Raw genomic sequence first — 24,161 nt, 5'->3', positions numbered from 1 at the left:
CTGGAACTGTGAGAAAATAAGTTTTTGTTGTTTATGGTATTTTGTTAAGGCAGCACAAGCAGACTAAGACAGTCATCATCATCAATGATATTATGTTAAATACTATGCATAATTTATCCAAAAGATAGTGGTATATATACTGAATTATATAATGTAATAAGGAACTTTGAAGATGATGGGAATATAATTCTTTTTCATTAGATGTAAAGAAGATAATTGTAACTTAAGCATCTTTGAATAGTTTGCATTTCTTGATGCATCTTGTTAGTCACCAAGTAGTAGGTAAGTAATTCATAGAGAAGAGGAGTAAGCAATATAGATATTGAAAGCACGCTTAGTCTCTTTTATTAAACAATATAGATACTGGAAGCAAGCTTGGTCTCTTTTATTTTACTATTTGCTATCTTTGTTTGACCCTTTTTCTCATTTTGCCCCCTAGGGCTCTAACTTGCAGACTCATTGTGGAAAATCTTAAGACCATTTTAAGTGTGTGGTTCTTCTACCTTTACGCCACAAAGGAGTCAGCTACCCAGACATCCCTCTCTATTCAAGTGATTTATCACTTGCTGTGTGCATCACCTTGTAGGGACTATGCTGCTGTGTAACTGTGAAGCCTCTTAGAAGCTATCTTATTGTTTTCATTGATTCCATCATTTACTAGGTGTTTGACCTTAAGCAACTAATTTCTCTGTATCTCAGTTTCTGCTTTTGAAAAAGTTGATCCTAATAGTGCCTACTTACAGGGTATATGTAAGATTAAATGGCTTAATATATGGACATAGCAGGCACTATTGAAGTGTTAGCTGTTTTTGTTGTTACTGGTATTGCTTTTATTTCCATTATCAATAATACTGGTTAACTCTGATAGAGGTTTGAATGCCCCTTGGGAAATGAATGATTATCTGTGATCCCCAGACTATTTTAGAATTTTCAGAACCTAGATTTATACATCACAATGTGTATTGTAATTTTACTTGTGATTGTCATTACAGCAATATACTGTTTTAGTGTGACTGTGTATTGGACTCCTCTGTAGAATTGTCCTTATGATTTTAATTTTAGTTCACCATAGCAAATTTAATATAACTACACAGAATATTATACTTGTTTATTAAAATGTTGGATTTTATCATACCTACTAGGATGGCTGTAATAAAAAAAAGAGAGAGGAAATAGCAGAAGCCACTTAACATTGTTTCAAACTGCTTATACCTTGGATTATGTCAGACTACTTCTCAGGTTTAATTCTAAATTTACAGTTCATTATTTTCTAAGATCAACCTATTTCTTTAAAATAATTCTTAGATTTATTGATTATTGCTCAACATACCCTTTGTTTAAGCTTGGGCTAGTTCATGAGTGCCTATTAATTTTGACCCTTTTTAATGTTAATAAAAGTGTAAACTTTTGAAGTAACCTAAAATTATGGTTACATTTGTTTATGTTTTTTGTAAAGTAAAATTAAAAAGAGACCTAGCTTCCTTATTTTATATAATTTACATGAAATTATTTTCTCTAATGTCTCTTTTGTCTTAACTAATAAATGAAGTCACCAAATGATTTTAATTTTTTCACAATTTCTTCCAGTAATCTAGAAAACTTATTTTAAATACGACTCTAAGCCAGTAATAATAAAAACATTACTTTGTTGATTTATCGTATTCCTCTATTTCATTACTTACTTTTATATAAAATATCTGCTTACAAAATATCTTTTGAAATAAATATGCTTTATTCATTAGAGAGGAAGGTAAACTAACCTAATCTGCTATAATTACCATTTTAATTTGATAATTTAATTTTTAACACGTATGAATTAATACGCCATAGTTAAACATTTCTGATTTTATAAAGGCATAGGGCATTTTTTTAATGTTTTGAGTAAAACATTTACTGTATTACACTTTAAACCCCATTAATTTAGTATCTAGTTACCTACCTCCTTGAGTATTTGGGCAGAGATGACCAGGTTTTGGCCCCCCCTTGATTTCTTTTTTTGTTTGTTTATAAAAGCTATTTTAAAAGGTTATGTATGTTATTTATATATATTCTTTTTCATATTCTTTTCCATTATGGTTTATCACAGGATATTGAATATAGTTCCTTGTGCTGTATAGTAGGACCTTATTGTTTATCCATCCTATATATAATATCCAGTTTGCACCTGCTAATCTCCCTCCTCTCCTTCTCCCTTGATTTCTTATTACCAAATTATTTATATAAATTTGTAGACAGGTAAATTGTGTGAAAAAACTAGTCTGTTTTTCCCCCTACTGCTATTTTATAGAAAAATATTAAGTACCCCATAATAGAAGATTTTATGGGCAAAGAAATTGGGAAAAATCTCACGGTATAAACTCTCTTGTTATTAATAATGCATAATGAACACTGGCATGTTAAAAGACTTGAGAAGACCTCTGGTAAAATTAGACATTTATTACTTTAACTTATTAGTTCATGAACTTTGTGCATGACTTATTTGGCTTCCCTAATGCTTATTTATATACAAAGAAATGATGATTCTATAATATAGATTATATTTTGAGGAATGTTAGTGTAGTCTAACGCTTTTATTTTTAACATTAAAGATTCTTAGAGTCTGAGTAGTTTTAGCCTGTGGTGGCTGGTTGGTTTTTGCAGAATCAGGCCTGGGAACTCTTCGTAGTTCTCACATGACATTATGTAGATCCCCACCTTTCCTTTGCAGTAAATAAAAAGATGAGGCCTGCATTGCACTAAATTGATATAATATCAACATTATTATTATTGAAACCATGGTAAAAATAACTAAATTTGTCTTATATCATTTGATTTTTACAGCAGAAACAGTTGTGTGACTTTAATTTTCTTTACAAATGTCATTGAATAGAATATATTGTGAAAGAATAGGGGCTTTTCCTAGTTACTGGTCATTGTTTTATTTTGTAGAAAAATAAGAGATTGACACACACACACAACTGTCTAACTATTTATCTACCTGCCTACCTGTCTGTCTACAGTCAAATCTCAAATCCTTCACTATTGTTGATAGTATGGAGGTAAATTGGCTGCATAGCAAAGAAGCAGCAGAATGTCTAGTTTTAGTTTCCTTTTGTCCCCAAGGTCCTAGCAGATTTCCTAAAACTGCCCATGACACTGTCCATGCAAGATAAACTATGAGTTTAGAAAGTTCACTTCAAGCTGAAAGTTTTAATTTTATATCAAGGGCTTTGCATTTACATTGAGTATGTCCTTTTAGATAAAGAGACGTTTATAAACCTTGGTTCTTTAGGTTATTGGCTGAAATATTTTGTCAACAAGACCATATTACTGTCCAGGAGGGGAAAGCAAAGATAGTGCTAAGGTTTTCCTGAGCCTTTTCTCAGCTTCAGTTTCCTGGAGTTTCCCAAAACCCATTTACACCACAATTGAGTAATTGAGAATCTTGAAAGATTTAAAGTAGTGGAGAAAGTGGTATAGTTTGAAATATTTGCATAACGCCATTTGGACCTCAGCTCAACCCCTAAGGATGCATTTTTAGAAGAAGCCAACAGAGCTTCTTTTGTGCCTTCATGTGGATAACCATGAACAGAGATTAAATCCTTGAACAATGTATTTTCTCTTTCCCAATTCTAATAGGTAAGCATATCTAACTAGCTTCCTAATGGGCAGTAGCACAGATATCTCAAAATCAAACATACGTTTTAGCAGTTTGCCTCCATGTTTAAAAGTCGATGACTGCAAGAGGCAGGAGATACGTAATATTTGTTAAGCACTTTGTATGTATGCAGCACTGCAGTGAACACTAAAACAGTTCTGCCCTCAGTGAGCTTGTACCCATTATTTGATTATATACTAATATAAACTGGGGAAAAAAAACTGCTTGTAAATGTTCAAATGTTTGAATCGAAGTGGGGGTTATAAACATCCTCTAAGAACTTGAACAAGGCCAGAAGAACAAACAGAATTTAAATAAGTGGAAACTGAAACACTTCAGGTGTAAGGGAGCAAAAGATGGGTGGAAAAAAAAAAGAACAAGACGGCCTCCAGCATAACTCATAATGTAATAGGGAGGACAGCTCTATGAATGAAAAGGATGATGGTGGGGAAAGAAGAGTTGAATGATTGAATGACTTAGCATAGAAGCGTCAGCTTCAGTTTTCCAAATACAACACGTGTGTCTTGTTCCTGTTTTGGTGGAAAAGCTTTCTGTCTTTCATCATTGAGTATGATTCAGCTGTGAGTTTTTCATTATTATCTTCATTAAGTTAAGGTAGTTTCCTTCTATTCCTAGTTTGACTATTTTTATAATGATAGGGTGTTGAGTTTGTCAAATGCTTTTTCTTTGTCAGTTAAGATGATCATATAGTTTTCTTCATTCTGTTAATGTGGTATATAACATTGATTGATTTTTCATATGTTGAACCATCCTTGCACTGCCTCCTGTCTTTGTAATTAAAGTTTTATTGGAACAAAGCCAAACTCATTTGTTTACATATTGTCTGTGGCTACTTCGATACTACAAAGTCAGAAATTAGTAGTTATGACAGAGGCCATATGGTTTGCAAAGCCTAAAATATTTACTATTTGGTCCTCAGAAATCATTTCCTGACTTCTGCTTCTAGAATCATCAGTATCAACATAGTTCTTTAGTATGTCTTTAGTAGATATTCGCTGGTCTGTACTGATCAATATTGTGTAAATTGCTTTTCTTAATAAACTTACAGTTTATCTTCCTGCCATACAATAGGTAAGGGTTATAATTTGGTTAAGGAGATGTTAGATAAATAATGATTTTTAAGAGAAATATTAATTTGAATAATGAATTTGTTAATGGCTTTTCTAATTTAACTTCATGGCTTATATTTTAAAATATCACATTCTGTGTTGTTTATGGAGTTTATGTTTTCTTTTCCATAGGTGTATGTGGAATTTGATCATCTTGAGTGGGATAAACGAGAGTGGGTTAAAGTTTATGAAGATTTTTCAACCTTCTTGGTGGAATACCACTTAATCTGGGCCAGAAGGAACAACCCTAGCCAGACTCAGGGATCAAAGAGCAAACAGATTCAGTGGCCTGCATTGGTAAGATCTATATTCCTATTTCTTTAAGCATTTTCAGCTGTTTGTTTTAAAAGAATAAGAGCTAAATATAAGTTTAGATTTATCTTAGTGATTATAGGTTAATATTCCTGAGGAGGCTCGGAAGTATCTGGCAGATATTTCAAAATATTGCTTTCATTTTGTTAAAGAATTCTGTATGTCGTTTTGTTAGTACTCTTTCAGCATATTTAGTCCATAAATAGTTTATTCTGTTCAGCTAGGGGAAACATGAATTGACAACTGCTGAGAGATACTTGATTGATTTGTATGCAGTGTGAAAGAACTGTGTTGAATGAGACTTTGTAGGTGAACTTTAAGAGGGTACTTTTTATAAATCATTCAGTAGCATATAATTTTCCTTAGTTCGTTAAATTTTGTCAAAATTGAGTGAGTCATTGTGGATAATAGCAGATATTTAGTGTGAAATTCCGGTTGACCCTTGAACAACATGGATTTGAACTGTGGGGGTCCACTTATACATGGATTTTTTTCAATAAATATATACCCCTGTACTGTACTATTTACAGCTGGTTGAACCCGCAGATGGGGGACTGCAGATATGGAGGGCCAGCTATAAAATTATATACACGTATTTTCAACTGCACGGAGGGTCAGGTCATAACCCGCATGTTGTTTAAGGGTCAACTGTGGATGTTAAGGTAATAAGTAAAATTATTTCATATCAGGAGGTATTCCATTTAAGAAAATAGTAGATTTCAATAAATTCTCAATTAGTTTGCAGTTTTATAAAAGAAACATACTAACAACAATATCATTAATTCTGTGGGAAAAAAGCCACATCTCTTTAACCATTGTTATCCCTGTTTTCTGGCAGGGTGTTCGGCATTTAATATTTATTCAGTTTGTTTGAATGAAATAATTTTCTTACATTAATATCAAAGAAATATGTTAAAGCCATTGAAACGTTATTTCATGTATTTGGTATATATATTATCAGGGTAGGTACTTCAGATTTTTTCAACATAAATTAACTACTTACAAGGATAGTTTTACTTGTTGAGAATTGTAGTGCTTATAAATTTTCTCTTTTAGTTAGTTAACCCTTTAAAAGTCTGAGGAGTTAAGTGGTTAAAGAGCAAAGACAGAGAGGGAAGGAGAGAGATGATGAAATGAATTAATGGCATTTTAAAAAGAAAATATTATATGGAAAGATGAAAGGTGATACTTATGAGTTATAGTTTTGATAGGATAGTTTGAATACTCTAGGAAAATAAAGAAGATAATTTTATCCATGATAGATTTTTAAAAAATATTTGTTGAATGAATATGTTGGATTGTTAATATGAAGTTTTTTAAAACCATGACTAGCATGCTTTTTGATTCTCTAAACCTTAACTCAAAAATTGGAAAAAATCTGTAATTATCACATATACGTGAATTTTGTATGAAAAGTCTCAAAAGCAGGAAGCAGTGATATCAATAATACCAAAAAATATGCCTTAGTGTCATAGTTAAAGAATAAACAGAACTTTAGAAAAATCTTTGCCCTTTATGAGAGAGAGTTAAAATTAAGGTGAATTCCTAACGTATATTTGTAAATTACTGATTTTGGAGAAAATTTCTATTAGGAAATACTGTTTAATAATTTTTATCATAATTTTAGAAATTTGTTTCTGTTGAAAATCTTTTAACCTCACAGAACTACTTGAATAAGAACCAAACTTCTTTTTAAAAGTCAACTTTTTTTTTTTATATAAAAACAAGTACATATTAAAAACTTGGAAAGTGCTAAATGGTATAAACTAGAAAATCATAATCATTCTATTTTGGCTTCCAAGGAATATCTAACTTAATTCTTTGACATATTTTCTTATAAATTATATTTCTCTGCCTTTTTTTTTCAAGCACAGAATTAAATACTTTTTTTGAATTGTGGTGCAATGTGCTTAACATAGAATTTTCCATTTTACTTATGTTTAAGTGTGAAGTTCAGTGGCGTTAAGTACATTCACACTGTTGTACAATCTACAGAAATTATTCCATCTTACAAAACTGAAACTCTGTACCAATTAAACATCAAGTCCCCGTTCCCCCCTTTTCCCAGCCCCTAGCAGCCACCATTTTACTTTCTGTCTCCATGATTTTGACTACTCTGTACCTATATAAGTGGAATCATACAGTATTGTCTTTTTGTGACTGGCTTATTTCACTTAGCACAGTGTCTGCAGTGTTCATCCATGTTGTAGCCTGTGTTAGAATTTCCTTCCTTTATATTATAAGGCTGAATGATATTTCATTGTATGTATGTACCACATCATGTTCAGTCGTTTGTCTGTTGGTGTACACTTGTGTTGCTTCCACCTCTTGGCTATTGTGAAGAATACTGCTGTGCTCTTGGGGGTACATATATCTCTTTGAGACCATGCTTTCACTTCTTTGGAGTAAATGTTCAGAAGTGTAATTGCTGGATTATATGATAATTCTATCAGTTTTTTTGCGGATACTGTCAAAGCAGCCATACTATTTTACATTCTAGCCAACACTTGCTTTTTTTTTTTTTCAGTTTTTTGATAATAGTCATCCTAATGGATATGAGGTGCTATCTCCTTGTTGTTGTGCTTTGCATTTCCCTAATGATTAGTGATGTTGAACATCTTTTCATGTGCTTATTGGCCATTTGTATATCTTTTCTGGAAAAATGATTCTTCAAATTCTTTGACCATTTTTGAATTGGGTTGTTTGTTTTTATGTTGAGTTTTAGGAGTTCTCTGTTGTATCTGGATATTAATCCCTTATCAGATTTGATCTGCAAAACATTTTCTGTCATTCTGTGGGTTGTCTTTTTACTTTGGTGATAATGTCTTTCCATGCACAAAATTTTAAATTTTTCAGTAAGTTAAATTTGTCTATTTTTTTCTTTTATTATCTTTGTCTTTGGTGTCATATCCAAGAAATCACTGCCAAATCCAGAGTCATGAAGTTTTTGTCATATGTTTTCTTCTGAGAGTTTGATTGTTTTAGGCCTTACATGTATGCTGTTGATCCATCTTGAGTTAATTTTTGTATAGGGCGTTATATAATGCTCAACTCCATTCCTCTGTATGTGAATATCCAGTTTCCCAGCACCATTTGTTAAAAAGACTGTCCTTTCTCCACTGAATGTTCTTGACACTATTGTCATAACTTCTTTTGCTGTATATGTAAGATTTTATTTCTGGGCTCTTTGTTCTGTTGGTCTCTATGTCTCTCTGTATGCCAGTACCACACTGTTTTGATTTCTGAAGCTTTGTAGGAAGTTTTGAAATCAGGAAGTATAAGTTCCTCAACTTTTTTTATTTTCAAGATCATTTTGGCTGTTTGGTGTCCCTTGAGAATTCCATATGAGTTTCAGGATGGATCTTTCTATATCTGCAAGAAACATGGGGATTTTTATAGGAATTGCATTGAATGTATAGATCACTTTGGATAGTATTGATCTCTTAACAATAGTAAGCCTTCCAGTCCATGAACACATATCTTTCCATTTATTTATGTCTCTTTTAAATTTTGTTAGCAGTGTTTTATAGTTTCCAGTGTACCAGTGTTTCACCTCTGTGGTTAATTCCTAGGTAATTAATTCTTTTCTATGCTGTTGTATATGGAATTGTTTTGTTAATTTTATTTTCAGATTGTTCATTATTATAGTATAGAAATGCAATTGACTTCCATGTGCTGATTTTATATCCTTCTGCTTAGTTAACATCCCACTCAATTGTGAAAAAACTGGAAGCTTTTCCGGAAGAGAAGGATGACACTTAGACAAGGGGAGAAAAAGGCATCTTAAATTGAAAAAGAAGCAGTAAAATTATTTGTTTGCAGGTGGTATGACCTTGTGTGGTCACACACACACATACACACACGCATATACACACATTAAAGCTAATAAGGGAATTCAGAAAAGCATCAGGATACAAAATCTGTGCTTTCTTTTAATCATAGTTTTAGCTGAAGCTACATTATAATTGTAGATCCTGGGTTTTTTTTACTTAATCTTTAAGTAAACTTTACTTAAGTTTTATCCTATACATTTGTCTTCAATTTTTAAAGCCTGCATAATATTTAAGTAAACTTTACTTAAAACTTTACTTAAGTTTTATCCTATACATTTGTCCTCAATTTTTAAAGGCTGCATAATATTTGATCCTATAATGATCCATTTCCCTAAGGTTTGGTATTGTAGTTGTTTCTAATTTTTTGTGATTATAAATAGCTGTAATAAATATCATTATAAATATGTAAATCTTTGTCTGAATCTGATTATTTTTAAAATTTAGATTCACGGTAGTAGAATCACAAGGGTATGAACTTGAAAACAAGAAAAATCTAAAAATATGCTAATACTCTCCACAAATTATTTGAAAGTTGTGCTTACTACTATTGTCCCCAGTGTATGAGTGTTTTCATCTCACCCTGACTTTAACCCCCCAACTCCCCCCAACCCTGCTTGTAAGCATTGGTTACTTATTTTCAGAACATCTTGTAAAACCCAAACAAACATTGGAAAAGGAGGATTTTTACAGTTTAAGAAGTTTAAGAAGTGCAGAATTGAATTATTATTTTTATATCTGCTAATTTGATATTTTAAAATACTGTTTTATTGTTTTAGTTTGCATTTCTTTAATGGGATGAGTACTTTCTCATATTTATTAGGAACTTGTATTTTTGTGAACTGTTTTTTTCAGTTACTTATTAGGGTTTTGTGTTTTTCTAATATTATGAACTTTTAAAATATTATTACAGATACTGTAACTCTTTGTCGTATTTGTTTCATGGTTTGCTCAGCTAGTTTTATGAGAGAAAGTCTTTTTGAATTGTATGTTTGTATTTAAAGAAAGTCTGTCTTATGTGATATCTTCCTTAATTCAGATAGTCAGTAAGTGTCTTCCTTTCTTCCTGTTTCCTTTGTTTGTGTCAGGGGGGTGTAAAAATTAATGCAACAAACAATTAAAATCAGAATGCATGGTATACTCTAGAAAATAACCATTTTAACTTTCATAAGACTTTGCAAACATTCATTTATGTGTAATACATGTGACTAAGAGTCTGTTGTTTATCTGTTCAGTAAAATGAGGCTTATTTAAGGAAATCTACAAGCAGCAGTTATGAAACTCAGAATTTTTAAATTCATATAGCATAATGAAATACTATACATACAAATATGAGTTATTTTAGGGATACATATGAGGTAGTAATAGGCTGAAACACAGTAAAAAGTTAGTCTTGTTTTTAATTCTCTACAGATTTTTGTAGAGAATTAAATGTTTGTAATTCTGTGCACCTGATAGTTGCTTTCCTGTTCCTTTGTACTTAAAATATGTTTGTATTATCTTCTTTCCAGTTGTTTCACACCTTGTGTGGTATCTGTTAAATATTACATGTTGGTTATATTATCTAGTCTCCCTCTTATTCTAAGAAATCAGTGGAAACCAGCAATATACCTGCTGGTTTTTGGAATCATGACAGGACAAAAAAACCCCTTTTATCTCATTAACCTATTCTAAAGTTTACTTTAAAAGTTTAAAGATAAATAAAACTGCAATAAAATGTGGGATAGTATAATACCCAGGTTACTTCTCTGGAATTATCTCCTCCAGGATATCAATAACAGAACATGTATTGGAGCACCACATATGTAAAATGCTGAAGTGGTGTCTTTTTTTTTTTTCTTTTTTTTTGGCTTTGTCCCGTAGGATCATGGTACCACCTGAGGCCATTTTGATGATGGAGGCCAAGGTAACTTACATTTTTATGTAAGTTACTTAATATGTTGTTAAATTTTATTTTTTAATGAAGCAAAATACTCATGAAATCCCATTTATCTGCACCAGGGAAAGAAAGTGTTGCATTCATAATTGAAATCAACGAATCGCCTACCTAACTGGGTTAGGGCCCTGGCTCCATCTCCTTTAGGAAAACCTTCTGTGGGGAGTGGGGCTTCGACCCTAACCCAGCTGGGCTGTAACACTGCTGCATTTTCTAAGGGGCTGAGTTTTCTACTCCTTTTCTGCTGGCCCAGCCTTCCAGATCACCCCATCCAGAATTAATTTTACCATCTTGTGCTCCTGTAGAACATTGTTTTTGTACCTTTATTTTAACAACTAGTACATTCTGCTTTGTATTATACCTATTTGTTTACATGTCTGTCTTTCTCTACTAGATTGTAAGTTCTTTGAGGACAGGATCACGTCTTAGTCATCTCTATCACCCTAGGACTCTAGCACAGTGCCTTACCCATCTTAGACAGTGAGGAAATGCTTATTTTAAAGTGATAGATTTACTCTATCCCAGCTAGTGAAAAAGAACCCCACTGGGAGTTATAGCAAGTTTCCGGGCTATTACTTTATTATGCTAAGATCAAAGGACAAGAGAGCATCATCAGCCAGTTGTGGTAAAAATGTGTTTGTTAAGTTATCAGTTTTACATGACAAGTAGTCAAAAACAAACAATAAAAATGTTTATAATAGATGCCCTCTTTCTAATCAAATACAAATGTGATTCCTTAAGTTGTCATGGGGGGAAATGAACTTATATTTTCATTGTCAACTAAATATGCCAATCTACAGTAATTTATCTGAATTTCTGGAATGAGTTTTAGGAAGCTCTGACTTCTTCTTCCCAATGCAACTTTTCCTTTGCTAGATAAGTTATTCTGGTTTGACCAGGAATTGCGATCAGATCAAAAGCATGTGAACCTTCACCAATATATTTCCTTTAGGCTTTTTGCCTAGTGAAAATACTTTTTAGTTGCTCTCTGTTCTGAAAGAAACCCTCTCAAAGTAGAACAGAATTCGCCTCTCTTTGGGACAGACTTACATTTATGTCTCTTACATTGCCAAACTTGGTTAGATTATGACTTCAACCAAATTTTACTGAAATGTAAAGATATGCCACATTCCATATATGAAATGAGCTTTCACATAAATTCATTTACAGAGTTTTTACATATCGACAATTGAGTTTTCAGAATTAGAATTTAAGTTTTACAGTTCTTTGTACTTCAGTAAATAATGAAATGGTAGTAAAGATAATAAACCTTCAGGATTATTATTTCTCAGGAAGGTAGAGCACTTTAAGAGATCAAATTATATATAGTAAAGTATTAAATTTTTTAAATGACAAAGTCTAATACTGGAAAGGATTTCAGTGAATGAGCATGTCTTTCATTTCTTGTGGGTCATAAAATGACATTATTTGGGGGGAAAGTATTATTTTGTAAGGACCATAAAGAAGTTTCTACTCTGTGATTCATTAATTCTACTCTTAGGAAATTATCCTTATAAAATAACTCTTAAGAAAGTAAAAATTATAGTCAGTTCAGCCAGTGTTTATCAGATACCTAATATGAGCCAGATAGTCCTGCAGATAGAAAAATTAAAGGTATAATGTTACATGCAGGAAGTTGTTCATTAAGTCCTACTAAAGAAGAAGAAAAGAAACAACTTTGATGTCTGAAAATTTGTGAATGGTGTTGAATTAATTTTCTGAGAGGTTATGCAGCTTTAAAAATTATAATTATGAATACTTTAGAGAAACATGGACAAATTAAATTTAAGTAAAACACAAATCTTGATTATAGTGGTGTTAAAATTATGTACTTAGGAAGTATTATAAAGTAATTAAAATTATTCTTTTAGAATGGAAGGCATATGCCTGATTATAATGTCTTTTCAATTAAAAACAACTAGGGCTTCCCTGGTGGCGCAGTGGTTGAGAGTCCGCCTGCTGATGCAGGGGACACGGGTTCGTGCCCCGGTCCGGGAGGATCCCACATGCCGCGGAGCGGCTGGGCCCGTGAGCCATGGCCGCTGGTCCTGCGTGTCCGGAGCCTGTGCTCCGCGACGGGAGAGGCCACAGCAGTGAGAGGCCCGCATACAGCAAAAAAATAAAAATTAAAAAAAAAGAAAACAACTATTATTTCCCAAGATATTGGAAATTCTGATGTAATTAGTTTGTCTTGCAGTTTTTATTTTGGAAATAGTTTTCTTCAAATGAATTAGTTTAGTGGTTTGTTTTAGGCTACTGTTGATATACTTTGACATATGCTTTTTAACGTTAATACAGCATTTTTAATATCTATTCTTAATAGTACAAAGAATTAAGACTTTCTAGTAAAAATGACAATTGAAACAATGACCAAGTAAAATATAATAAAGATTATTTAAGATTTGTTTTTAATTCAGTCTGAATTACTGTTTACTCATAGATTTACATGGCATGATATGACCTTAGAGATCTTCTAGTCACAGATTCAGAGAATGTAATTGCTGAAAAAGACAACAGAAGCCTAGCAGTCATCTAGGAAGGCAATGTAATATATTAAGAACATAAGCCTTGATGTTGGATTTCCTGGTTCAGGTCTCTACTCTGCCCTTTAACTCTTAATATCTGGATGAAATTAAATCATTTATTCTCCCTATGTCTCACTGTCTTCATAATAGTAGTACCTACCATGTAGAGTTGTAAAGGTTAAGCAGCAAAATATGTAAATAAAAACCTCGGAACAGCAAGGTCCTACTGTATAACAGGGAACTATATTCAATATCCTGTGATAAACCATAATGGAAAAGAATATTAAAAAGAAAAAAGAATGTCTATATGTACATAACTGAGTCAGTTTGCTGCACAGCAGAGATTGGCACAACATTGTAAATCAACTCTACTTCAATTAAAAATTAAATTAAAAACAAACTTTTGTATAGCACAGCAATGAGTTTAACCAAACTGTACAGTTTTTAGGTGTAATCCCCACAAGACTGCCTCTCTTATAAGTTTGAGGGTTTCTCAGACCTATTCTTCAGTTTGATAATTCACTACAAGGACTCATAAAGCTCACTGAAAACTGGGATACTTGTGCCTGTGATTTATTGCAGAGCCAGGATGCAAATTAAAATCAACCAAGGGAAGAGATGCCTAGGGCACAAAGTACAGGAGGGTCTGTCTACACATGGACCATGATGTTCATAGATAGCATTATCTCCTTCTGGCCATAAAGTGTGACAATTGCAGAGTATTGCCAACCAGAGAAGCTCCCTCGAGCCTTTGCTGGCCATAGTTTTCATTGGAGCTCAAGCACATACTGTCTGCATATCTGAGCTTTAGCCTCTATTTCTTTCTGGAGATCAGACTAGTACCTTTAGTTATCACTTACTCTGGAAGTTGAAACTGATATTGAAATATCCAAAGTCCCCATCATAAATTAATTGTTGGATAGTCCAGTGGCCAAAGCCCTGAAGCAAACAAAGACACTTATCACAGGGGCCTAAAGATCACCTCCCAGTAGCTGAAATCCAGGCCAGACCTCTCTTTGGGTAGGTAGGGTTGCTTCTTCACTAGACAGGCCACCCCCATAGCCTTTAGCCTATGCTGTCTTACGGCAAAACAGTCATATTTGTCTAGACATCTGCATTTAGTATAGCATTTATATGACAGTAATAGTAATAGTATGAACATACCCTACATTTGGAAGTGCCAGTGTGGAGTAGGGATAGATTTAAAGAAGCTGCTAATCTGATTTATAAAGCCATTACATACATTTTCATATTCTTGTAGTAATTTATTATTTATTTCCCCTCATGATCTACCACTATTTGTACCTTATGATAAACTTGTACAGAACTATTTAGTATAGAAATTAGCTGATGGTTAGCTAAATCTTGTTATTCCCCAGACCATTCTTTTTCTATCAGTATTACATTCTGAGAAAGCTCAATTTTCTGATACATTTAATTATCAGTATTATTATAAGACTTACATAAGGTAATTGAATCTTACAGTGACAGTGTTATGTCATATCGTAGTATGGTCATGAGACAGTTCAGTTTCACTAAAGAGCAAGCAGTCAGTATTGCAGAGGAATTTGCTATGCTCCTAACAGAATTGAATCTTGCCCATATATCAGATATTATTATGGACAGGCTTAGTTAACAATTGGCCCTTACTCATTTTTTTCTGGATTCTAAGTCAGTTTAGAACAAAGTCAATCACCCTGTCTTAGTTCACAAGCTTGTACTAAGACTGTTTTCCATTGTGTGGTGTTAAGAAGTAAGGCCCACTTCTCTACTACAGGCAGTACACAAGGAGTATTGAGAATTATATTAATTATATTAATACTGTAACGATAATATAGGATATGTCTTATTTTGATCAGTCATAGGAGGAAGGGCAGTCATAGTGCATTGGTATAAATTACAGGTGCCCCAGAAGAACTTCCATAGGTTTAGAGGTATGTAGGAATCCCATGGGTGTGCTATGTGAGCCTTAGCAGCTAAGATGGAGGGCCATTTTCCCAAGGCTATTTTGACCTCAACCTGTCAAAAGGACCTTTTGGGTCAGAGTACAAGTCCTTTCCCAGTGCTGGTGCCTAGCATTATTTGTTGAGTCTGCCTGACCCATTTCACTAAAACCTCATTATTTTCATAGGCTGATTGCCATCCCTTGCCTTCCTCCTGGAAGAGACATCCCTCTAATCTCCTTATTCTAGTTAGTAAATCTTTTTCTTCCTAAGCTTGGCCAGGTGTCAGGATCTGCCCCAGTATCTCGCTTTCTTTTTAACTGTTACAGATGACAAGAATCAAGAGATTATATAGTTAGCTCATTTAAAAAATTTTACATTTCTTTATCCAGTGAGCCAGATCTCTACGAGTTGGATCCATCATTTCTAAATTTCACTGGTAACTTTCACCTCTCCTAACTGATCATTGTACAGCTACATTTCCATACCATGGGTGGCCAAAGGGCCACCTGGGAGTCAAAAGGTTTGTCCTCCACCATCCTCTCATTCTTTTCCCAAACTACATATTTGAGGTGGTTAGCATTTGTTGCATAAATCCCACTTCTGACACCAACTCACTAAGCTCAGCCAATTGTACAGTTTGAGCAAACAGTCTCCGCAAGACAGCCCTTCTGACACCACTGCAAGTTCAAGGCTTTTGAAAACCACCCTCAGGTTCAGTTAATTAGCTGGAGGAACTCACAGAACTCACTGAAAACTGTTAAGCTCAAGCCCATAGTTTGGTACAGAGAAAAGATACAAATTGAAATCAATCAAAGGTACAGACTCCCATAGGCATGGAGCTCCTGATCATCTTCTTTTTGTGGAGTCGTGGACAGTGTTATCTCTTCCTGGCCACAATGTATGACAGTATGCATAGATTATTGTCAAACAGGAAAAGCTAAGTCAAGCCTTTGGTTTTGATTGTTTTTACTGGGGCTTGATCACAAACTGTTCACATGGCTGACTTTTAGTCTCTAGCCCCTTCCAGACTGTCAGACTAATGTCTTTAGTTATCACTTCCTTTGGAGGTCACAGGTGATAATGTATGGCTCAGAGCCCCATCATAGGTCACAGTGACTTATTCTTTGGATATAATTTATTAAAAATCTTTATATCCTAAAATTATTTTGGAAGCTTTTTCTTGATTATTTGACCTTTCTATTATAAGTATTTCCCATATCTCTTTGTCTTTTTTGTTATGCTTGGAATTGCTGGGGATTTTTATTTTGTTGCCGTTATAATTCATAGCAGCCAAAAGCAGCTAGCCATATAAAATAAAGGTAGAGATTGTTGGTTGCATTTTCTTCTTGTCCAGAAATATGGTTGCCTGTCTACCATGTGTTCTCATTTGAGAAGTTATTTTCAGTTCTTGTGGGGAAAAACTCTGCTTTGGTGTTGAGTTTTAAATGCTTGCCTCTTTACAAAAGTAGCTTCTCTTTCATTGTATAAATACTTTTTTGTTTTAATTTATAAATGGTTACAAGTAACTTAAAATGAAGCAGCATTATATATATGTCACATGATAATTTCATTCTTTCAGTAAATATTTTTTAACATTTACTATGTGCTAAGCATTATGTAAGTACTGTAAATCCAACAAGTATGGTCCTTGCTGTCTGACACATAATTATTTAAATGCAACTGTGAAGAGTTCTATGAAAAATACAGATCTCCCTTGATACTGTTGTAAAGTATATTTATACTTCCATTTGAAAAAATATGTAAGTTTTCTTACATGTAATAATATAAGTACTATAACGTCATTAGGTTTTTGAGGGCTTACCAAGTTCCAGGAATTTTTCCCAGTATTTTTGTATCATCCCTTTGAGACTGATATTTTTATTATCCCTGTTTTACAGATAAGCAAACTTGAGACATGGTATAGTTAAGTAAGTTACTGAGGAAAGAAGTAACTGTATTGAAAAGTTTAAATAATTATGTAAGATTAAAAGTGATAATCTTTTCTCATTCTCTTTCATGTATTTCCCATAGGTATCCCTAGTTAACAGATCGTTATATGTCCTTTTAGAATTCCCCACTTTTCCTCCCTTCTCAGTAAATATGCAAATATTCCCCAAAAGTCTTGTTTTAAAACTAAATAGATAACTTACTATGCATGTACTGCTTTATGAATTAAACGTGATTTTGATATCTTAAGGTTGTAAAGTTGAAATGGATATGTGAACCATGAAAGATGGGCAAACCATTGTAGCATCTTGTAAACTGGGTAAACCCAAAGATAATTGTGCTAATCTTGGGGCTCCCCTAGGGATTTCAAAGAATATAAGAATGATTTCCAAGATCTTTTCTATTCTTCAGGAGGATTTGAAGATAAGGTGTATCAAAGTAATTCACTTTCACAGTGGAGAAAAGCAGGGCTAACCTTTTTGGGTGAAAAAATAATTACAGATTAAGAAATGTTTTTATCATTTTGAATGTCTGTCTCCTACTTTTAATTGAGTAATGCCAGGAAATCTCTGGTATTCTGTCCCCACCCCACCCAGTATTCCGACATATAGTGTGTTTGTGGACAAAGTTTATCTTTTATAATCTATGAAGTAGTGGTCGATAATATATATGTAGTGGTGGTAGATATGGGTTTGGATGAAGTCTTTGCAGTCCTTTTCTTACTATGATGCAGCACTGCTATGTACTGATATATAGATTGTGTAACCCTAATACTGTTATAATTTTAAATTTAAAATAAATGCTATTTAAGTTTAGTTTTTCCTCTCATTGGAGTACAAGGAGTCCATTTAAATATAGCATATCTGAAGAACATTTGAGTAATTTTGGAACAGCAGATGAATTTTATTTTGGAAAAACAGTGATGCATGTAGTCTGCTATTTCAGCTTAATTATGGTGTTACGGAGCTTTAAATCAGCTTGTCTTAAAACTTCATCATTGTGTAGTCCAAATAAAGCTGGATCTGCTTAACTCCTGACTTGGTACCCCTCTCATCATTACATATTATCTAAAATTAACGCACGTGAGCAAACAGTGTCTTTTTTGAATAAGTACCTAGAGAAGACAACACAGAACACAGAACAAAAACTTCTACAAAATCTTTGCGTCTTCCTCTTAAACCAAGAGCTACTCTCATACAACTGTCCCTCAAAAAATTTTTTTGCCTACTGCTCAACCTTTGACCTTTCTTTGTTCATCCACAAACTGCCTGAATCTTTCTCTTTCAAGAGAAGCTTTATACCCTTTCTTATGTAAATAAATTTCTCATGTAAATAAAAAACCTCTGTTTCAGGGTTTTTATAAATGGTATGAAGGCATTAGGGAATCCTTGTGATAATGGAACAGTTCTGTATAATGGCTGTGGTGGTGGTTACATGAATCTTGCACATAGGATAAAACTGAATAGATTGCGTGCACACACACAACTATGAGTGCATGTAAAACTGGTGAAATGAGATTTGTAGTTTGTACCAATATCAGTTTCCTGGTTTTGACATTATGCTATAGTTCTATAAGATGTTACTGTTAAACTAGGTGACTTTTTTGCAACTTTTTCCCCTCCTTTCCTGTGAAGGTGTAATTATTGCAAAATAAAAAGAAAAAAACAGTAGGTCATAACACATGTGAGAGAAATTTGAGAAACACTTGCTTTTTACTTTTTTTTTTAAACAAAGTCTCCATTCTCCTCAACAAAGTGCTGTTAGGCATTTATTTTTTAATTAAAGTAGATTAAATTTTTAAAAAGTAATATAAAGGTTATTGATTAACACAAATAGCCAAAAGATTAGGAAATGATAAAAGTTGTAGAATAAACTAAAGAAATTGAAAATTCAAATAGAAAATACTCTGAATAATAGAGGTAAAAGAAAGTAAATGTAAAAGTTAACTAAAATAGTAAACTTATTTTCAGAAATAGAAGAAAGTGAAAATATATACAAGTTCATATAAAAGTCCCTGTTTAGCTTGTTCATCTCAATTGTAATAAAAACATAACATCATTAATTTCAGAGATCTAAAAAGTGATATAAAAATGAAAAAATGGTTAAAATAAAGAAATGGTTAATATAAGGAGGATCCAGCTAGTTGGACACAGTAAATAATATAATACAATTAGAAATTTAAAAATTAGAGAAAAGATGTCAAAACAATGAAAAAACATGAACAATTTGAGGTCAAGGAAATTAAACGTGTAAAATTTCATTGGCGTTACAGAAAAAAAGACATCCGGCGACCACCTTTCTATTATCTCTCAGTAATAAGAGGGAAGTTCATTGATGGGACAGTGAATTCATAATGACCTTCTTTAAATCATATATTGAAGTTGTGGCTAACTTGTACTTATGTTTACAGTTAAGTGCCTGATTACTATAAAAATGATAATTTGGTAACGGCTTTAAAAAGACTTCCGAATGTTCTTTGGTTCTCAAAAAGTGTCAATCAGTTATTATGAATACATTTTCCAAATGAAAATCTAATTTTCACCTGCTTTGCTTAGAATCCTTCAGTGTCTTCTCATCTTAAGAAAAAGACCAAACATCCATTTATAAGACTTTGCGTGATCTTGCCCTTCTAGCCGTATGAACCACCCACACACCCCCACCCCCTGTTGTTGCCCCATTGTTCTTCATAGCCCATCCCTGTAATTTTCTTTGAATTTTTAAAAAATACCATATTTTCTCCTGCCTTGGCACATTCTGTTCTCTCAGCTTAGAACACTTTCCCAGTTAATTTATACCTCAAATATTACACGTCATTTCTTCGTGGAAGTCCTCTCTAAACTCATGGTCTAAATTGAGGAAAGTACTTAGTAAATTTTCCTAATTTCATTTATCACAGTTATAATTTTACATATTTTATGTGATTATTTGACGAATGTCAGCCTGCTGGTAGATGGTATACCCCATGGAGGCAGGACCGTGCTTGTTTTTGTTCAGCATTGCAATCCCTCTCCTTCATTAGTGAAACACTGAATTAGACTTACACTTCATCACACTCTCCTCTTTATTTTTGACTGTTTTATTGCTTTGTCTCTGTGCTGTATTTCCTCTGACTGTCTTCTAGTTTACTCTTTTCAGTGGTATTTAATAAGCTTTTATTCATCCATTGCTTTTTCAAAAATTTTCAACAAATCTATTTTCTTATACCTAGAAGTTTTTTGGTTCTTTTCCAATTCTGCTTGCCCTTTTTATAAAAAAAATTAAAAATTCTGTTTTCTATACATATTTCTAAAGTTGTCTTTTATTTCTTTAAACATACATTACTTGTAATTATTCTGTTAACCTGTGTCTGTTAATTGTCACATCTTAAAGTTTTTCCTGTTTTGCTGTCTCTGCTAGTTCTCAGCCATGCTACCTTGTGTTTAGTTAATTTTTAACTCTCCACTCCCCCTTTCCAGGCGAAGATGCTTGGGGGATTTTTGTGAGAATATTGTTAGGCCTAGAATGAAGGTAGATTTCTCCAGAGAGGTTTCGCTATTCAGTCTGCCGTATATCTGGGGTGACACCATCATGATGGTCTTAGATCACTTTAAATTCAAAGCTTAAAGTTTTTTGTGTTACTAAGGTAATGTGAATGAATCCATGTGAGGGCTGATTTGTGGTTACAACTTCAAAGGAATTTTTAAAAATTGTATTTGCTCACTACCAACCCAGCTTTCTTTGCAGACCCAAGAAAGTGGAAAGAATCGGGTAGGCTTACTCTTATCTCAAGGTGTGATTTGTTAGCCCTTTGTGGTTCCAGGTTAGTGTGGGTGAGTCACATACCTCCCACAATGCTATATTCTCTCTATACCTAACTGCTTATGCTTAGCACTTCCAAAAAATACCATACAGTTTAATGTCTCTGTTCTTTTGTTCATGGTTTTTTTGCTAGCCGCCTCTCTGAGCAGACTATGCCTTTTGCATTCTGTTACTGTTTCCCCAAAATCTCTATAAACTTCAGCTCAAGTGTGCCCCCATTCAGCAAATGCTCTCAGGGTAACGGTCTCTATGCAGGTCCTGTTTTTTAATATAATGATTTAGAAGTAAGTGAAATTAATGTTTTCTAGGAATTGCAGACTTAAAGTTAGTGTTGTACTAATTTAATCCATGTTTTCAAATTATTCACATGTAGATTGTAATTGGTCATGAGTTTTAAAATTGTTTGCTCATATAGATCCCTTCTTCAATTCATGTCATGTGTTGGTACTACTTCTATGCTAAACTTATATGACTTTGAAAATGTAAAAAGTTGTTTTAAAAAATTGTTGATATATTTATTAATCATAAGTAAAATGGTAGAATGACTTCCAAGTTAATAGTAAGGTTTTAAAATACATGAAAAAGAAACATAAGAAAGCACTTAGTATGTACTTTTCAAAGTTACAGGAAAGATTTAAGTGTTCATTTGTGAAATAACATTGAAACAAGTGGGGAGATCTTTTCACATAAATAATAAGTGAAAATATTTTTATTCCTTTTGCCTAATTTTATGGGTAGAAATTTTTGACATTATGGGATGCTTAGGATGTAGAAATAATAAGTACTTTCCTCTTCAGTTATAAGCTGGATTGCTTGTAACATTAAGGGTTTTTAAAACCCTAAATTTCTAAATAGTATGTTTATTTAGAGACTGTTTACTTACCATTAGTTCTTACTGCCTGAAATCTGTGAATTACTCTTTCAGTGAATTTAGGATGTTATTAAATCTATTACCCTTCCCTCATACCTCCCACAATGCTATATTCTCTCTATACCTAACTGCTTTTGCTTAGCACTTCCAAAAAATACCATACAGTGTGACATCTCTATTCTTTGGTTCATGCTTTTTCCTTACCTATAAAGTCTTTTCACCTATTTCTGTTTATTAAATCCCTACTAATCCAGAGTAACTCATACTGCCTTCATTTTAAGAATTCCGTTGACTACAATCAGAGAATCCTCTTTGTAAGTACATATAAGACTTTTATAAAAACATTCAACATTTCTGTGAGTCCTTGCATTCTAGCCATTGCTGTATGTGCTTGCCTTCCCTACTCTTCTTTGAGCACTTTGAGGGTAAGAATTGATGATGCTTTATTTTTATTTTTGATTTCTCTTTCCCCAAGAGATTCCCTTAGAGGTATCTCTATCCCCAAGGTACTAGAGCATAGTATCTTGAACATCATTCACATATAGTATGTGACAACACAAAAACATTATTGATAACTTTTTACTTCATACCAGGCACTTTTAAAAGTATCATCTAATAAAATCTTTACAACATTCTTATCATCTACACTTTGCAGGTGAGGTAACTGAAGCTTATGAGGCAAGCAACTTGTCTGTGGATCAACAGCTTGCGATTGGCAGACCTGGGACTAAAGCATAGGCTATCCCCACCCAAGGTCCTTATATTTAACCTTGTAAACTATTTGTAGAAATGTATCATACTTATGGATTATATAAAGCGTCTTGTTAGTCATGTTGTGAACTCTGGACTAGTCTTAAACAACTAGTACATCTCCATAGTCTCATGGTGTGAGGAGATGACACAAATTCTCATCACTGACCCAATGACACCTGCTTTAGCATATGTCTCTTATTCTTTTTTTTTTTGTGGTACGCGGGCCTCTCACTGCTGTGGCCTCTCCCATTGCGGAGCACAGGCTCCGGACGCGCAGGCTCAGCGGCCATGGCTCACGGGCCCAGCCACTCCGCGGCATGTGGGATCTTCCCGGACCGGGGCATGAACCCGTGTCCGCTGCATCGGCAGGCGCACTCTCAACCACTGCGCCACCAGGGAAGCCCTAGCATATGTCTCTTGATGAAATACCGAGACTTTTTTTGGTACCTTGATGACACTTGAATGTTTTCTTAACATTGTCATTGGTAAGCAGTCTTTGGGTTGCTTTGCTTTAAAAATGGGTTATACTTAGTGGGCTTTGGGTCCTAATTTTCTTTTTGATAAACCTTTAAATATTTGTTTTTACTACAGTGAGTTCAGGATAAATGCCTTGGGCTCATATTAACAAATACAGTTTTCTTATGAAAGTTTTTTTTCTTTTTTAAACAAAAAGATATAAATTTGAAGGTGACAAGAATCCAGGCTACATTATAGCTTAGAGAATAAAATGTTTTCTGTTTCCATCCCCTGTTTGAATATGCAAGCAGAAAAAGGATTGCATGGCACAGTTTCTGGGTTTTTAATGTTCCTAGGACTTTCTTATGCTGCTTTATACCAGGAGGAGTTGAGAAATGGTTATGTTATTGTCCATTTATGGAATATATTTTCTCTATTCAGTTGTATGTTTTTAGCCCCTCCACCTAAATAGCTACTATGCTGAAAATGGAGGTTCTTGACTTAAATTAGGTAACTTGTTCATTTGCATATTAATTATGGGCAGGTTAAGCCTTAGAGTTGCCATACTTTAAAGAGGCCTTTTGGGATCTCACTGAGGTTAATGTTTTACTGGAGATAGGCAAGCAACCTCAGCTAACTCCCAGTAATTCTCATTTCTCATTTACAGTTGTGTAAATCATTAACATTTTCTTAATATAGTTTCACATCAGCACTGCTGACAACCTTGAAACCTAAATCTGTGAGTGTGTGTATAACACTTAAATGTAGGACTTTTATTTAGCCTTATATCTGGCATTTTGTCTTTGTTCTTAATTTAAAGGTAATAATAATTTAAAATAACTTAATATCTCATTAGGTGAAAACAAGATATAGGGTTATAAATATAGTTTTATACTATTTTTTTTCAAAATAAGTATAAGATAGGTGAGAAAAATCAATACATATGTTTGTATCTACTTATATGCACTTAAAGGAACTCTACAGTAATCCTGGTTACCTTCGTGTGTATGTTTCAGATGG

General features: G+C 33.5%; 1 protein-coding gene across 9 annotated transcripts in view; it reads left to right on the top strand.

The window, feature by feature from the left end:
• The window catches only part of JMJD1C (jumonji domain containing 1C), a 314,148-nt gene that overhangs the window by 124,797 nt on the left and 165,190 nt on the right, over positions 1 to 24,161 (top strand). For all 9 annotated transcript variants that reach the window (XM_022560594.3, XM_089897544.1, XM_089897537.1 and 6 more), the window contains exon 2: positions 4,900 to 5,064. Coding sequence is in view for 7 of the 9 variants with exons in the window: in XM_089897537.1 (XP_089753663.1) it covers positions 4,900 to 5,064 (165 nt within the window). In the remaining 2 variants the exon portion in view is untranslated. The remainder of the gene's footprint in view (positions 1 to 4,899; positions 5,065 to 24,161) is intronic.

This window comes from Delphinapterus leucas, chromosome 16, assembly GCF_059928025.1.
Source record: "Delphinapterus leucas isolate spDelLeu-1000000601 "Yukka" chromosome 16, BTC_Dleu_Yukka2, whole genome shotgun sequence".
Lineage (NCBI taxonomy): Eukaryota > Metazoa > Chordata > Mammalia > Artiodactyla > Monodontidae > Delphinapterus > Delphinapterus leucas.
This window is presented reverse-complemented; position numbering and strand designations above follow the sequence as displayed.